This window comes from Prunus dulcis, chromosome 1, assembly GCF_902201215.1.
Source record: "Prunus dulcis chromosome 1, ALMONDv2, whole genome shotgun sequence".
NCBI lineage: Eukaryota > Viridiplantae > Streptophyta > Magnoliopsida > Rosales > Rosaceae > Prunus > Prunus dulcis.
The window spans coordinates 26,870,082-26,885,467 of NC_047650.1; the positions used below are offsets into that span (position 1 = coordinate 26,870,082).

Here is a 15,386-nt window from a genome sequence, read left to right on the forward strand (position 1 = left end):
TCTTTCAAATGATTAAAACTGGCGCATCTCCCTCTTCCAAGTGACAAATCAGCTAAAATGGTATTATTCGAGATGAGATGACCAAGGGCAAACGCACTCTGGTTAGGAGAAATGAGAGAGGGCATAATAGTCTTCAACCGGTTAGCAAGGACCTTTGCTGCAGTCTCATTCATTGTGCTAGTAACTCGAGTTTCAACAGCTGCTAAGACTTCTCCATCATGGCCAGCATATGTGGATGGAAACAGATTATCGAAATAATCCAGAACAATCCCTTCAATGCCCCTGTCTATATATCACACCAGTTTCCGTTACCATCCCTTAAACTTGAGATTTTATTTCTTTGCTTTCGCCCAGACGCTCTTTGATGAAAGAAAGTGTTACGATCTCCTTCCTTTAGCCAAGACACTCGTGATCGTTGTTTCCAGAATCAAGTTGATGCATTAAACCTGAATAAGTGGTAAGCGTGCTCTCATCACAATGCTCATTCCAAACTACCCCCAATTTATCATGTACTCGTTTTATCTCTCCTTTGGTTGCACAAAAAACTGAACGGTACCACTGTAACAACAAGACACGAGTGTGTTTTATTTTTTCAACAACTTGGTGCATTAGTCTCCCCTCAACCGATGTATTCCATGCAGCAGTAATAATTCTCTCACAATCCTCATGTTGAGTCCACATGCTCTCAAACTAAAAACTAGGACGTGACCTTTTGTGCGTAGTACTGTGGTGGCACAGGGAGAGCATAATGGGTAAATGATCGGACCGGCTGGGTTCCAGATGAAAAACTTTTGAATCTGGGAACATTGATCGCCATTCATAATTAGCAAAAGCTGTGTCTAGACGCTCCCTTAAGGCTAAAAAGCTAAGCTAAACTCAATTTAACGTGAGAAGCTTTTAAAGGATGATTAGACGTAAACACCACACTTAAGAACAGCTTTTATCAAGGGAATTAAAATTTTAAATCATTTTGCTATTTGATAATTTTCATTTGCATCAACGATATCAACAAGTGATGGCTATTCCTATTTGTAAGACATCAATCAAGGGATTTGAGAGACAAAACTCTCATGCAAAACTCAATCCAAAACATAGAAATGAGACGGTTCTCTATGAAATTATAAATAGGAGATTTATTTCCATATGGTCTATAGGTATTTTCAGATTTGCCGCATTTCAAGAGGAAGCAAAAATAGATGGAACATTTCCCACGTTGCATACAACAGAAGAATGAACACAACGGATGGACATGCAATGATGTATTATTTAAATTTACATAATTTATTTTATATATTAATCCATTATTCTTCACCAGAAATTTTTTTATGAAAAAAAAAAACGCAATAGATGAAATGGCAATGCCACAGATTCAACGAGAACATCTATGTCAGGGAACACCGGGAATCAAGCCAAGTGATAATATCATCAAGGACTGAAAAAATTCTGTCATCAGGTTCTCCTTCAAGAATGCAATGATAACCTTCCGGGTAGAGTTTAAGGGTTTTATCCTCGCTAGAGGCCTTCTCATAAAGATACTGACTCACTAGGGGATCAGTCACCTTATCTGCTGCTCCATGAAGAATTAGCAGTGGAGATGAAACCTGACATATCTCAAATTTGGTTAACCCATGGCATCAAATGAAAGGTATCGCTACATAACGTAGGAGCTAAAATACTCTGTCAGAAAATGACAAAAGAAGGGATGCACATCAGACACGAAAGGGAACTGACCTTCTCAACTTGCATCTCAATATCCTTGGTAGCATATAGAAGTTCCACTGCAGTCTTCAACCGCACGTGATCATTGTAGCATGTCACATTGTAAACAGCCTGATAAGGGATGAGCAAAGCTTTGAATACTAAAACTCAATCCTCTAAAAGCAGATAAAGAGAACTTGTAGTCTAGATATGATTTTCTCATTAGGAGAAATTTATCATTAGAAATGTGGGGAGTTCTAATTGAATGGCTAGGCAATAGATAGTTTTATCCTGTTTCACTGGTAGAGAAACTTTACTATTGTACAACAGTCATCTCCATCAGATTTTCATACAAGTGCATTTACATTGGTAGAGGAAATGAAAGACAAACCATTTTCCTTTTTATTGGATCTCTGAAAGCCAGCTCAGCTAAATCTTTCTGTGGGATAAGCTTTGCTTTCGGCATAACTTTTGACATAAGAATTAATATCTTCTGAGCGGCTGCTGGAGGCGTTACATCCTCTGCAATCTTTCAGCAACTCAAGGTCAGAAAAAATTTCATGATGAAAATCTGCAACTTCTAAAGTGCATTTGTAGACACAAAATTAGGTCTTGCAACTTCTGAAATCAACACAATAAGAAAATCCGCATACAAGAAATCAGCAGTATCTTCTGTAAGTAGTTTCTTTTTCTGTTGTTCAGACTATTTAACATATGTCTGTTTACGAGTGTATACGAATGTTGTATTCAGGGTCATGTTGAAATAATGGCAGCTTTCTTCTAACAATTTTGATATCCTTCATCTTTTCCTGTTAAGTTGTTTGTGTAAGACGGTAAAACTTCCTTTAAACGAAGCATGAGTCATGTGGAAAGAATAAGAAAGAGAAGGTAGACATCAAAAGATGCAGAAACTTATATTCCAATACACACAGATAGGGGCACTGTGAGCTCATTCCTCCTCCCAAGACTGATTGATTCCAGTAGAGTTTTACATACTACTTGAGGGTCCTAACTTGGTAGCCACAGTAGAGGCCTCCCCAGAAATGTCCTCTAGTTCTTGTCTTCCAAGAACTAACATGGAGGTCTTTGATTCCTGAAGACTGTAATCCCCAGCCTCCAAATCGGCAGGTGCCAGTTGTGCAAATTCCTGATGACGCCTCTAGTAAATGCTATCATTTTTAGTTGATGAACCATCAGTAGGATACACTCCAAACATTCAGGACCTATTTCTATCTTTCCTGCCCACTCACTTTCCCTGAATTCTCAACACACAATAAAAATGCAAACAAGGAAACTTCCTACGAAGCAAGCAATGACCCAACGGTGGCACAAGATACTATTAAAAATTAAAAAAAATTTAAGATTCTTTAGGTAACTAAATCAATATGAATTCTGCAAACTCAGGTAATTACTAATATGAATTCTGGAAGCTCTTTGTTAAAGTATTCATCAGAAGAAAAACATAGAGACTGAAAAGTTTGTTTTCTACATGGTAAGCTTTAAATTTAATCGAAGTGCATGAGATTACAGAACTTCATATTAATAGGAAACTGAAGTTGAAATGAATGAATCTTAAATTTGGTTCCACTAATGTGCATATTGGAGCAACGTGGGCTTACTTTACACATCGGGGCCACGAGAACAACTCCATCCCATGCATATGGTTCCTTTAAGTGAACTTTGAGAGTAACGGCTCCACCCATGGACTGCCCCAATATAAAGTGGGGCAACCCTTTCAACTCTGGTCTTCCTGTCAATCATAATTTTGAAAATAATAGTTTGATTAGTGTAAAGTTTGCAATATCAGATGATAGAGATGCTAAGACTAAGCTAGGATCAGTGTCATACCTTTAATCTTTGTGTACTGTTCGATCACATCATCAGCTAATTGATCAAAGCTTGGAATGTAACCATGCAATCCTTCAGAAAGACCAAAACCAGGGTAGTCCATGGCATATACAGCGTACCCAGATGCAGCAATTCGCCTGGCTATACCTGAAAATCCAAACTTGACGGATATCAAGTGAACTAAACCTTCTAAAATCAGGAACATAGAAAAAAATTTCACACTGATTACACAATACTTAATGGAATGGCATAATGACAAACCTTCAAAGAAGAAAACGCAAGTATCACCATACCCATGACAAAAAAACAAAACACCTTTAATTGGAACACCTTGTTTTGGCATCCAGCTTTTACAGAAAATTTGCAATCCCCTCGAATTTCTTTCGTACCACTACAAACCCAATAACAGTAGCAATCCATACTTGCATTTTGTCAGCAAACAAATGGAGCATTTGCAAAATTAAATACAATGTAGATAGCTTCTACTTTCCAAACAATTTCGGGTAAACAAAATTAACTCTTACCTCCTCTGTTCTGATCCCAGTAGGAGCCAACTACCCGCCAATCCATTCCAAATAAGAAGAACAAATAAAAGCATTAATTACCGTTACTTAGTTTCAACGAATCAAAGGCTGGTAAAGTAAAGGTTAAGATGATGATCACAATTAAAAGAAACCAACCTTAAACAAGCAATGATCAAGCTGTTGTTGGACCTCAACGAAAGCGGATCGAACCTGCCTGCGAGTATAAGCAAAGTCGAGGTTCTGGTTAGCGATCGAGTTCAGCTCCTCACTTACACCTTCAATGGGTGGCCTTTTCTTGGCGGTAACCATTAGGCGAGTTCCTCTGGGGACTAAAAATGTGGGCTTTGGATGAAGATGGTTGATTGGGTTTTGGAATTGAGGAGGAAACAAAGGAAGCTTAAGAGGTTGGTATCTCAGAGCACGGGAAAGGTCCATTAGAGAGGTCAGTGAGGAAAACGTCAAACACAGACAGGGAGCTCTCCAGTGAGCCTTTGAAACGAGCCGAAGTGCACCACTTCGATTTTATTTCTACTTTTGTTTTGTCCATCCAAAGTGCACGTCACTTTTCCTAGAAGATGCACATGGAGCACGCGCTTAAATATTTTTCTTTTGGTCGGAGTGGAGAGATCCCTCCTAGTTCTGGTTGTTTTTATTTTTTTTTAATGCTTATATATAGGAAATTTAATTATATAGATACTTTATAAGGATACGACAGCTGTTCAACTGTACCCTTTTGAACTAGTGTTTTTCTTTTGTTGGGGAAGAACAAAAAAACTGAAAAGGGTTATGTAATATTACAAATTATGGTACGAGATTTCTTGGAAAGTTTATAAATCGACAATAAATGGAACCAGCTAATCTATGGCCTACCTACAAGTTCAACTTTTGTAGTTACATGTAAAAGGGGAGAAAAACTTTGTTCCAATCAAGATAACACTGTTTTGCTATTTTCGATCAATAATGTTATGTCACGTGGAAGTGTTATTATGCATGTCATAGCGTCATTCGTTGGGTATAACAAAATAGTGATATCTCCGTTTCATAGAAGTCTTTCTCATAAAGAGTACATGAGAATTTTGATATGTCCCTTTAACTCATCAAATTATGGCGTTTACCACTATCAATTCAAGCACTGGCATCTTATCAAAATCTTAAAAGGAAAATGTGAAAGGATGCTGTAAATGATCGTAAATTTTAATTGGGGGAGCACCGAAAATCAAGCCATGTTACAATGTCATCTAGGGCAGTAAAAATTCTGTCATCAGGTTCCCCTTGAAGAATGCAGTGATAACCATCTTGATAGAGCTTCAAAGTTTTATCCTTGCTAGAGGCCTTCTCATAAAGTAACTGGCTCACTAAAGGATCGGTCACCTTATCTGCCGCTCCATGAAGAATTAGCAATGGCCCTGAAACCTGCAAAATCTCCAGAAACTAGTTAAGTCATGCTGCTGGTATTTTTGAAAGGGCATGACAGAATAGCACAAAGGGCAACCGACCTTATCCAACTGTGTTTCTATATCACTTGTGGCCTTCAGCAGTTCCACAGCTGTTCTTGATCGCATGTGGTCTTTGTAAGAAATCACATTGTAACCAGCCTAAAGAGAGAAAATTAACATCACAATTTAACTATTGTTTCAGCTTCAGTTGATCAACCAACTAAATGGAGAAGTGCAGAAAGGGCTAACCGTTTTTCTCTTTCTCGGATCTCTGTAGCTTAGGCCAGCCATGTCTTTCTGGGGAAAGAGTTTTGCCTGAGGCAAAACTTCAGACATGAGTGCTAATAGCTTCAGAACTATTGCTGGAGGCATCACGTCCTCTGCAATCTTGGCAACTCAAAGTCAACAGACAAATATTCAGTTGGTGATCCAAGAATGAGAAGTCCGAATGTAACTAAATCAGCCAAGGAAACCAACATTATCACTAGTTTGCGCAGCAATGGAGATGGAGAGGAACATGTAAACACGGAAACACAATTTGCTAGTGAAAACTAAACAAAAAACAAAGAAAGAGAAGGAGCTTACTTTACACATTGGAGCTACAAGGATTACTCCATCCCATTTAGACGGTTCTTTTAGATGAATCTTGAGAGTGACAGCTCCGCCCATGGACTCTCCCATTATAAAGAAGGGCAAACCTTTCACTTCAGGTCTTCCTGAATTGTAATACAAAGCAATTAGCAATTAGCAAATAGCAAGCCTGTCTTGTAGGAGTTGCAACTTGCAATACAAAGTGATCACAGCAAAATACTATGAAGCATAACATTGAGTCTAGGCAATTTCACACCTTTGATATTAGTAAATTGTTCATTAACATCGTCAACCAATTCATCAAAGTTTGGGATGTAACCATGCAATCCTTCAGAAAGACCAAAACCTGGATAGTCCACAGCATATACAGCGTACCCAGATGCAGCAATTCGCTTAGCAATACCTGAAAATCCAAATTCGAACCTCACCATGTGTAAAACTTCCAAGTTTTGGCCTTAGATTGGCATAAACTTTTAGTTGGATTAATTATAATACAGGGAAGTAGCTGCTCAAATTTACAAACAAATTAATAAACAAATAAGTAAAGGGAAAGACAGTGCAACCAACCTTCAAAGAAGAATGTGCAAGTGCTACCGTACCCATGGCAAAAACATAAAGCACCTTTGATTTGAACATCTAGTTTTGGCAACCAGCTTTTGCAGAAAATTTGCATGCCCTTTGAGTTCCTTCCATACCACTACGAACAATGGCCACAACAAGTTCTAAAATGATCATCAATTAAATCTGTGGAATTAAGAATTAAAGAAGTCAATTTGTTTCTTACCTCCTCTGTTCTGATGCCAACATGATCTATCTAAAATTTTCAAGAGGGAGAAAGCAAACGCATTATGAGTTCCTAATATTTTGAAATTGAAACTTGAATTCCATTCAACTGTTACAAATGTTTAAGCAGCAAGCTAGCAGCCTATCACGACCATAATCAAATTGAACGAACCTTGAACAAGCAATGATCAAGCTGTTTATGCACGTCAACGAATGCCGACCGAACTCGTCTCCGAGCAGGTGCATGGTCTAGATTCTGCGAAGCCATGGCGCTCATCTCTTCGCTTAAGCCTTCTATTGGCGACGGTCTCTTAGCCGTGACCCTGAACTGAGTTCTTCTTGGGTCCAATTTTGGTTGATGAAAAATGGGTACGTGCTGTTTTTGTGGATACTTGATCGGAGAGAAGGATTTCCAGTGAAACAGAGAAGGCTCCGTTGGTCGGAAACTCAGAGTAAGCGAAAGGTTCATGGCTGTAATTATGGAATAGTTTATGGGAAGTGGATGCAAGTTTGACGGTCATAGCTCTGGTTTTAGTCAAACAGAGTGGACCACGTGCGCTGCACTATAATTTATTTTCTGGAAATTAGAAATTATTTTTTTTGGGTGTAAAATTAAAGTATAATTTGATATTGCCCTATTGAAGTTTTCAGAAACAGTTGGTTCTCCCGCTCAAACATAACCTTGTGATAAAAAAACAAAATAGCGAAGATTTTGCATGAATTGGCCCAAAAGCCCCCTCACAGACTTCTCGAAGAGAAGTTCATCTCACTCTTGCAATCATGTAAGGCCACAAAGCAACTTCGCCAAACACAGACCCAGATAATCACCCACGGCTTCTCGCACAACCACTATATCGCCCCAAAACTAATTACAGCATGCGCCGAACTGAAGCAAATGGCGTATGCCCACAAAGTGTTCGATGGAATTCCGGACCCGAACTTTGCTTTATGGAATGCAATGTTCAGAGGGTATGCTAAGAATGAGAGTCATAGAGAAGTTATACTATTGTTTGGAAGGATGAAGAGCATGGATATAATGCCCAATTGCTTCACGTTTCCTGTTGTGATTAAATCTTGTGGGAGACTGAAAAGGTTGGTAGAAGGTGAAGAGGTGCATTGTGTAGTGATAAAAGGTGGTTTTAGAGCAAACCCATATGTGGGAACGACGCTGATTGAAATGTATGCGGCTGGGGGAGTGATTGGAGCTGCTTACAAGGTGTTCGGTGAGATGTTCGAGAGGAATGTGGTTGCTTGGACTTCCATGATTAATGGTTACATTTTGTGTGGTGATATGGTTTCTGCACAGCGCCTTTTTCATTTGGCTCCGGAACGTGATATTGTGTTGTGGAACACCATGGTTTCAGGTTATATTGAGCTGAGGGATATGGTGGCAGCTAGAAAACTCTTTGATGACATGCCAAGACGAGATGTGATGGGTTGGAATACCGTTTTGAATGGTTATGCAAGTAATGGGGAGATTGATGCTTTTGAGAAGTTGTTTGAAGAGATGTCTGAGAGGAATGTTTTCTCTTGGAATGGATTAATTGGAGGATATGTACGTAATGGACGTTTCTTTCAAGTTCTGGGATCTTTCAAGAGGATGCTAAGCGAGGGTGATGTGCTTCCTAATGATGCCACCTTAGTGACTGTGTTGTCGGCATGTGCAAGATTAGGAGCTCTTGATTTGGGTAAGTGGGTACATGTATATGCAGAGAGCATTGGGTACAAGAGAAATGTTTTCGTTGGGAATGCTTTGATTGACATGTATGCAAAATGTGGGATCATTGATACTGCACTTGACGTGTTCAAGAGCATGGATAACAAGGATTTAATTACCTGGAACACTATGATTTGTGGCTTGGCAATGCACGGACGTGGGGCGGATGCCTTAAATTTGTTTCGCCAGATGAAGAATTATGGAGAAAACCCAGATGGGATCACCTTCATAGGCATTTTGTGCTCTTGTACACATCTTGGATTGGTCGAAGATGGCCTTTTGTATTTCCAATCAATGATTGATGACTACTCAATTGTGCCACAGATTGAGCATTATGGTTGTATGGTGGATCTGCTGGGACGCTCGGGTCTTTTGGACCAGGCCATGAACTTTGTGAGGAAGATGCCAATGGAACCAGATGCTGTTATTTGGGCTGCCTTACTAGGGGCATGTCGGATTTACAAAAACATTGAGTTTGCAGAGCTGGCTCTTGAACGTCTCATTGAACTTGAACCGAAAAACCCTGCAAATTATGTCATGCTCTCAAATATTTATGGTGATCTTGGGAGATGGAGAGATTTGGCGAGATTAAAAGTTGCAATGAGGGATACTGGGTATAAAAAAGTCCCGGGTGTTAGCTTTATTGAGGCCAATGATGGTGTGGTTGAGTTCTATTCCTTAGATGATAGGCATCCTGAGACTGAAGAAATATATGGAGCCTTGAGGGGATTGACGAAACTGCTAAAATCATCTGGATATGTACCAGACTTTCTGGATCTTGGGCAGGGAGCCTAGGGTTCAAAACCAGGATAAGGGAAACATTAATTTGTTTCTGTAGATTTTGCAACCCTGTAACTTGTAACATATGGTCAGGTTATATCATTGTTGAAGGAAACTGAGGTATTATCTCTTTAACCAGGAAAAGAAGAGGAAAGGTGGAACCACTACTCATTTATATATATATATATATATATATATATATATATATATATGCTTCAATGTTTTTGGATTATAAGAATTTAAATGACGTTTGCTACTTAGAATGTCACCATGTATTACATTAACAGTAGAGAAGCTACTGCTGCTCATCCGCTACTTTTCTCTGCAATTCTCTTTGATCTAGTGTGGTTTCCTAGCTGACAGCTATCCAAGTCTTGTAGACGGGCTAAAGGCCGAAAGGGGTCAGCCTGCTAGTTAGGCTTGGACTGCACACTTGGGCCTGTGGCATCATATTGGGCTGCATCCACCGATCAGGAAAAAGCCCAATTAACCCTTCGACCGCGGACCTCTTGGTCATTTGTCTTTTGCATCTATCACTATCTCACTGTCACATATTGTTAGCCACCCTACCCACATACCATTTTCACCGATAACAAAAATTAATGGCTACTTGGACTTGTTTTTGGGTATAGATATATTTTTATGTAATTTTATAAGTTGATAAATTTATGAATAAATAATTGATAGATTTACTATTATACTCAATATAAGAGCTCAAATTATAAAAATACCATGTATGAACTGGACTGTGGTTTTATAAATGAATTCTCATTCTAAAAAAAAATTGGACACTTGTGTGTCTCTAAATTAAACATTAAATATTAAATATAAAACGAAACCCATCTTGCAAACTCCATAAACTAACATTACATGCTTTGTACGTATTAAGTTTAGCTTTAAATAACGATTTAATTACCTAATCTTCTCTTAAAAAACAAAACAAAACACTTGATCATGATAAGTGCGGCGGCCCAAGTCTAGATGAGCAACAAGTGCAGTGATTAAGCCAAGTGGACAAAATCTAAACAAGTTTGTGTAATTAAAGAAAAGCATAACCCGTGTCGTTCACCAAAAGAAAAACAAATAAAGGAGTATAATTGGGTAATTTATTTATATAATCTGGTCTCTTTCATCATGCATGTGATTTATTAGTAAAGTAAAATTGAGGGCTGTGATTTGGAGTTGATGATGAGTAGTTGGGTGGCTTGTAGTAATAAATAGTCAACGGCTGCCTCTCTTCTGATGTAAAATGAAATCCAAAACTTGCGGACCCGATTGATTTAATCTTTGTTCCTCTACCCACCAAAAATAAAAACACGGAACATTGATCTTCACATGACAGTGTAGGAAGTGAAACCAAACCAAACTGATTAGACACAGGCAAATATTTTGAACGGATCAAACATACGACGACGAGGAAAGGAGGGAATTGAATCCACATCTCTGATTTGCTGATGGAGAAGCGCACGTCACTATATTTGGCCAAATTTTGTGGAGGACTTGGAAACTAAATGAAAATGAAGTCACTAAGTAGAGTTATTTGGTGATTTTCCAACTTGAAAAAGCATTCAACAGTCAACCAGTTGGAAAATCGTTGGCCGCTCAGCTCAGTGGCATGATTATCATTTCCCGTTTTCATAGCCAGAGAAGTAGGTACAGCTATCAGCTACACACATGGAAAATTGTTATAATGTGTGTGTGTGTATGTGTACATGTGTCCGATTGTCATGCCTTTAATTTAGGTACGTAGTTGTACTATAGTACACGAGTTAGGATTGCTGATGTATGATTGGCTAGATGTTGATGTCAGTTTAATTAACAAATCTTTGGATTCCTATTGAGTTTCTCAACTTAATCAGCTATTTTTATACGTTTTGAATTAAATTTGTTAGGAACTTCATGAAAAGTATTATATATCCCTATCGCTTATAACTTTATGAAAAAAGTATTTGGTGTTACGGACGGTCACATTGTCAAATGATGTCGCATCGAAAAGCTCTTCCGCCACGATCAAATCACATTTGACACAATCTTAAATTCTTCTAGTGTGGGTCTATGTAGCTTTTAGTAATCACTTTACTTATCTTATTAAGACTTGATATCATCTTGGTGTAGCAAGAGTACGTGTATTCTTCAGAGCACGCGTAGCATGCGGTTCGTTGGCTGCTTAATGAACTGCATGCGTAGATTTAGAAAGAAAAAGATAAAAAAAATACTCAACATCCAAATGAGTCTTACTAATAATACGATGGATCGACTAAGCCCCGCCACGATCAAATCTTAAAGGGGCCGTAATCCATATCGTTCCAGATGATTAATTTAAAAAAGGATATTCAATTCAATTGTAGTATATAATAAATAAATCAAAAGATAAGACTGACTGAGGCCCATCGAAACCTAAAAGTCGTTATGAGGATCCCTGCAAGCTTAAAATTCTCCTCCTTTTAAAGATATAAATCATTAAAGTTGTGCATCGCCATGTCTTATTCCTTGCCGTCAGGCTCAGTCATATCTACTGTCATGGTTCGGGGGGATCCAGTGCAAATTGTAGTTTATTTAGTTAGAAATTTTCGTACCAAGGGGAGAGCGTTCAATGCTGATCATGATTTCAATCCCACCTTTTCAACACCGACTTGGATCTTTGGGCTTCTAAATCTTGCAACACTCATGCACAATCTAAAACCTAGAATTTCTAATCCCCCATTACCAAATTTCTACATGCACCCATCTTGCTATTGGCTTTGGCTTTTGAAAATTTCAACCTTTTTAAAAATGTAACAATCGGGGCGCGGCAAACCCCAAACCAACTCCCGAATGATACTATAGTAGGACTGACCGACTTTACAAGATCGTATGCAAGGAAGGTGAAGAAAAAAACTGCTGCACCAACCACCAAATCAGCCCTTTGCTTTGTAGATTTATATAGTCTTTTTCGAAATTATGATATAAGTATTCGTGTCAATAGCGCATTTGATGCATTTGATACGTGAACATCAAAATCTAGCACTTCTCTTGTATAAGCTGAGCACATTTCTACAGATGTTGGGGACACATTTTAACTAGTTATGGCTAAATTAATGTGAATCCTATGATATAGGATATCCAGCCCGGCCGCCACATTTCTACACGTCTATTATTTGTCTCTGAGTTCGTCTGTTAGTCCGATGTGACACCTATCAATTCCTGCATGTTCGATTTGATTAAATGGTACAAAACAACGTTTGTCTCTTTTATTTTAGAGACGTGATACTTTCCCTTCCCACACAATGACATAACGAGGACAATATCGTGTAAAGACTACTGCATGCTATGCAAGGCCATGCTTGTAAGGTATATAGCAGTTCAATTATCTGACCCCCTTTTCAGCTTTCAGCTAATATACTCGATGCCATTCTTTTCTTCTTGAAATGACTCTGCATAAGTTGGGGATTCATGATTGCTTTTATACTTGGCTTTTCATTTTATTTTTTATTGCAACATTAGATTCGCCTAGATATGAATGGTATCAAAAAAATAATTGGTTTACAATTTAACTATTTCTTTTATAAGTTTATATCATATGTCTATGTGGTCCTTATATCATGTCAAACTCATCATTCTGATTCTTAAACTTACTAATCAATGTCATCCTTATTCTCTTATCATGTACATTAATATATCATTCTCGAGTCAATTTCATTGAAAATTCCTCTCACCCATTATCACCCCTCTCTTTTTATCCCCCCCTCCCCCAATCCACACTCCCCATGCCCGCCCCCTCTTCTCTAGCCGATGTCTACCCCTCACTCTTTTTCCAATCCACACTCATCATTCCGTTTTATAGAATTTTAAACTGAATTGACATCGTGGATGACATTGTTGTACGGAGCAAGGGAATGAGGACAACATTAATTGATTTTGAAATTTAGGGATCAAAATGATGAGTTTGACATGATACAAAGACCATTGGCGATTAATCATACTAAAAACATAATCTTTCTCTTAATTTTCATTTTCTCAAAGGTGGCCGATATTACCAACGTATCCTTAGAAGAAGAAAAAACATCAATAATGAACTAATGGAAGGGATGCTTTAAACGGAGAGATTGTAGAAATGCAACACAAGCAAGAACAAGGCCGAAACATAAAAGCAAGCATGTAACCATATGGCGCAACATAACGCATTAATATATGCATAGGGCCATGAGAGAGAGAGAGAGAGAGAGAGAGAGAGAGAGAGAGAGAGAGAGAGAGTCACGCCCTCTGTCATCGTGAAGAGCCTCACAACACACACCACCAATCACCTACGCCATCGTCAAGCTCAAGTCAAGCCCACGCTCGCATTCAGCACTCATATACAGAGGCATGTTCACAATTCACAACACAGTCGTGATCATAAGAAACCCCGGCCCAATGTTTGTTTATATATATATATATATATATTAATCTTTCCTATGTCATAACATAATATAAGTCCGGCGAATTCATCTTGTTTTTGTTCTTTTGCTTGCTGCTAATTTAGCTCGTAATAAGATTCATTGGTTAACTTAACATTATTATTTTAGGATGATTGTATCTACTTCCAGGTGGCCAAATGTATCCATATCCTAAATCCTAAAATCCTTCCTGGTTCATGTTTGCGTCATCTAACTTCCACTGGCCGGCAAACATAACATATATTGCTACCAAACCTACCTATCGTAACCATGGAAGGGAATTAAAAATTCCAGAAAAATACAACTGGATATATAATACATATACTTAGTGAATTAATGAATCACATTAGAATATGCCCATACCAAAAAAAAAAAAAAAAAAAAAAAAAAGAGGACAGATTTGTCAGCTGGCCATGTTGAATTTAATTTTAATTATTAAATTACTTTGATGCTCTATTGAGTGTTTTGGGCTTTTTTTATGAGGTTTTTGGGTTGGGTTTGTTTTAAAAAATCAATGACAGTTTTGTAATTTAAAAGAAGTTAAAAGACTTTTTGTTATGTCGTAAATGGACTTTGAGTGTGTTTTTAAAGTCCATTTCATATATAGTTTTTTTCAATTATATAATTTGGACTCCTATATTGTGTATTATAATGAATCTCCTAAAAAAAATTCAAAAAAATTAGGCTTAAATGCTAAAATGGTCCCTGTGTTTTAGCCCGTTAGCCAATTTAGTCCATGTGTTTTCAATTTGGCTAATTTGGTCCCTGTGTTTTGGACCGTTAGCTAATGTAATCCAATTCGTTAAACTTCTGTTAAAATATTAATAAAAAATATAAATATTTGAATTCAATCAATAAAATAAATAATTATGAAATAAAAATAAGATTTAAAAGCTAAAAGCAATTAAAAACAAAGGACAACAGCAACACCCTTTCTCCCCAGTAACAACTCACCCACACGCAAAAACCGCAACTCCCCAAGTCACAGCCACCCACCCCCACCCCTCCCCTTCTCTCTCTTTCTCTCTCTCTCTCTCTCTCTCAAGAACAATCCCTAACTCCTGACCATCTCCCAGTAGAATCTTCATCATGCAGTCATCGCCCCACTCCCTCTAACCACATTGCTGAGTAGCCCTGTGCCCATCCTGTTTTTTTTTTAAAAAATCTTTTTTCTAATGCTATGTTTTAGTTCTAATGAAGTTTTAATATGTTTTTAAATTAATTCAATTTTTATAAATTAATTCCAACAAAATTTATAGGTTTTCAAAGGAAGAAGAAGAAAAAAAGAATTATCATGTTTATTTAACAGCAATTTTAACAGAATGGGCCATATTGGCTAATAGTGCTAAACACAAGGACCAAATTAGCTAAATTAAAAATACATGGACTAAATTGGCTAACAAGATAAAACACAGGGACTATTTTAGCATTTAAGCCAAAAAAATAAAGAAGGGAACACAATTTGGGTTGGGGTGAACTTACTGGCAAACACTGAACGGGGGTGTAGTGTATGTGCACGCAATCGAGAATATTTAGAAACCCCCTTGTTTGAACATAATTTTCCACCATAGAAATAACATGGATTTTGAGTACA

At 37.8% G+C, this 15,386-nt stretch overlaps 3 protein-coding genes across 4 annotated transcripts; 1 reads left to right on the plus strand and 2 right to left on the minus strand.

Moving 5' to 3' along the window:
- Positions 1 to 1,193: 1,193 nt before the first annotated feature.
- Positions 1,194 to 4,655, minus strand: LOC117615965 (caffeoylshikimate esterase-like). Its single transcript, XM_034345154.1, has 8 exons — positions 4,227 to 4,655; positions 4,071 to 4,100; positions 3,808 to 3,937; positions 3,547 to 3,693; positions 3,318 to 3,448; positions 2,090 to 2,227; positions 1,732 to 1,830; positions 1,194 to 1,601 (listed from the first exon to the last, which is right to left on the minus strand). The coding sequence occupies exons 1-8, from the start codon at positions 4,503 to 4,505 to the stop codon at positions 1,383 to 1,385; spliced, it is 1,173 nt and encodes a 390-aa protein (XP_034201045.1). The 5' UTR covers positions 4,506 to 4,655; the 3' UTR covers positions 1,194 to 1,382.
- A 430-nt stretch (positions 4,656 to 5,085) lies between these two features.
- Positions 5,086 to 7,367, minus strand: LOC117614082 (caffeoylshikimate esterase-like). Of its 2 annotated transcripts, XM_034342764.1 has the most exons (8): positions 7,053 to 7,367; positions 6,882 to 6,911; positions 6,665 to 6,794; positions 6,354 to 6,500; positions 6,092 to 6,222; positions 5,756 to 5,893; positions 5,567 to 5,665; positions 5,086 to 5,483 (listed from the first exon to the last, which is right to left on the minus strand). In XM_034342764.1, the coding sequence occupies exons 1-8, from the start codon at positions 7,347 to 7,349 to the stop codon at positions 5,265 to 5,267; spliced, it is 1,191 nt and encodes a 396-aa protein (XP_034198655.1). In that variant the 5' UTR covers positions 7,350 to 7,367; the 3' UTR covers positions 5,086 to 5,264. The 2 variants fall into 2 exon arrangements, with proteins under 2 accessions (XP_034198655.1, XP_034198657.1); XM_034342766.1 differs by lacking the exon at positions 6,882 to 6,911 and having other exon boundaries at positions 7,053 to 7,365.
- A 175-nt stretch (positions 7,368 to 7,542) lies between these two features.
- LOC117614725 (pentatricopeptide repeat-containing protein At1g08070, chloroplastic) lies at positions 7,543 to 9,536 on the plus strand. Its single transcript, XM_034343623.1, has one exon. It carries the CDS (start codon positions 7,776 to 7,778, stop codon positions 9,390 to 9,392), a length of 1,617 nt encoding a protein of 538 aa, XP_034199514.1. The 5' UTR covers positions 7,543 to 7,775; the 3' UTR covers positions 9,393 to 9,536.
- The last annotated feature ends 5,850 nt before the right edge of the window (positions 9,537 to 15,386 follow it).

What these genes read in the sequence shown, in the direction of transcription:
- LOC117614082 (XM_034342764.1), bottom strand. Translation starts at nt 7,349, where the DNA reads ATGAACCTTTCGCTTACTCTGAGTTTCCGACCAACGGAGCCTTCTCTG. An exon ending in TTGTAGCTCCAATGTGTAAA is followed by an intron (nt 5,894 to 6,091) that starts GTAAGCTCCTTC and finishes TGAGTTGCCAAG; the next exon opens with ATTGCAGAGGACGTGATGCC. An exon ending in ATCCGAGAAAGAGAAAAACG is followed by an intron (nt 5,666 to 5,755) that starts GTTAGCCCTTTC and finishes TTCTCTCTTTAG; the next exon opens with GCTGGTTACAATGTGATTTC.
- LOC117614725 (XM_034343623.1), top strand. Translation starts at nt 7,776, where the DNA reads ATGGCGTATGCCCACAAAGTGTTCGATGGAATTCCGGACCCGAACTTT.
- LOC117615965 (XM_034345154.1), bottom strand. Translation starts at nt 4,505, where the DNA reads ATGGACCTTTCCCGTGCTCTGAGATACCAACCTCTTAAGCTTCCTTTG. An exon ending in ACAGTACACAAAGATTAAAG is followed by an intron (nt 3,449 to 3,546) that starts GTATGACACTGA and finishes TATGATTGACAG; the next exon opens with GAAGACCAGAGTTGAAAGGG. An exon ending in ATCCAATAAAAAGGAAAATG is followed by an intron (nt 1,831 to 2,089) that starts GTTTGTCTTTCA and finishes ATCCCTTATCAG; the next exon opens with GCTGTTTACAATGTGACATG.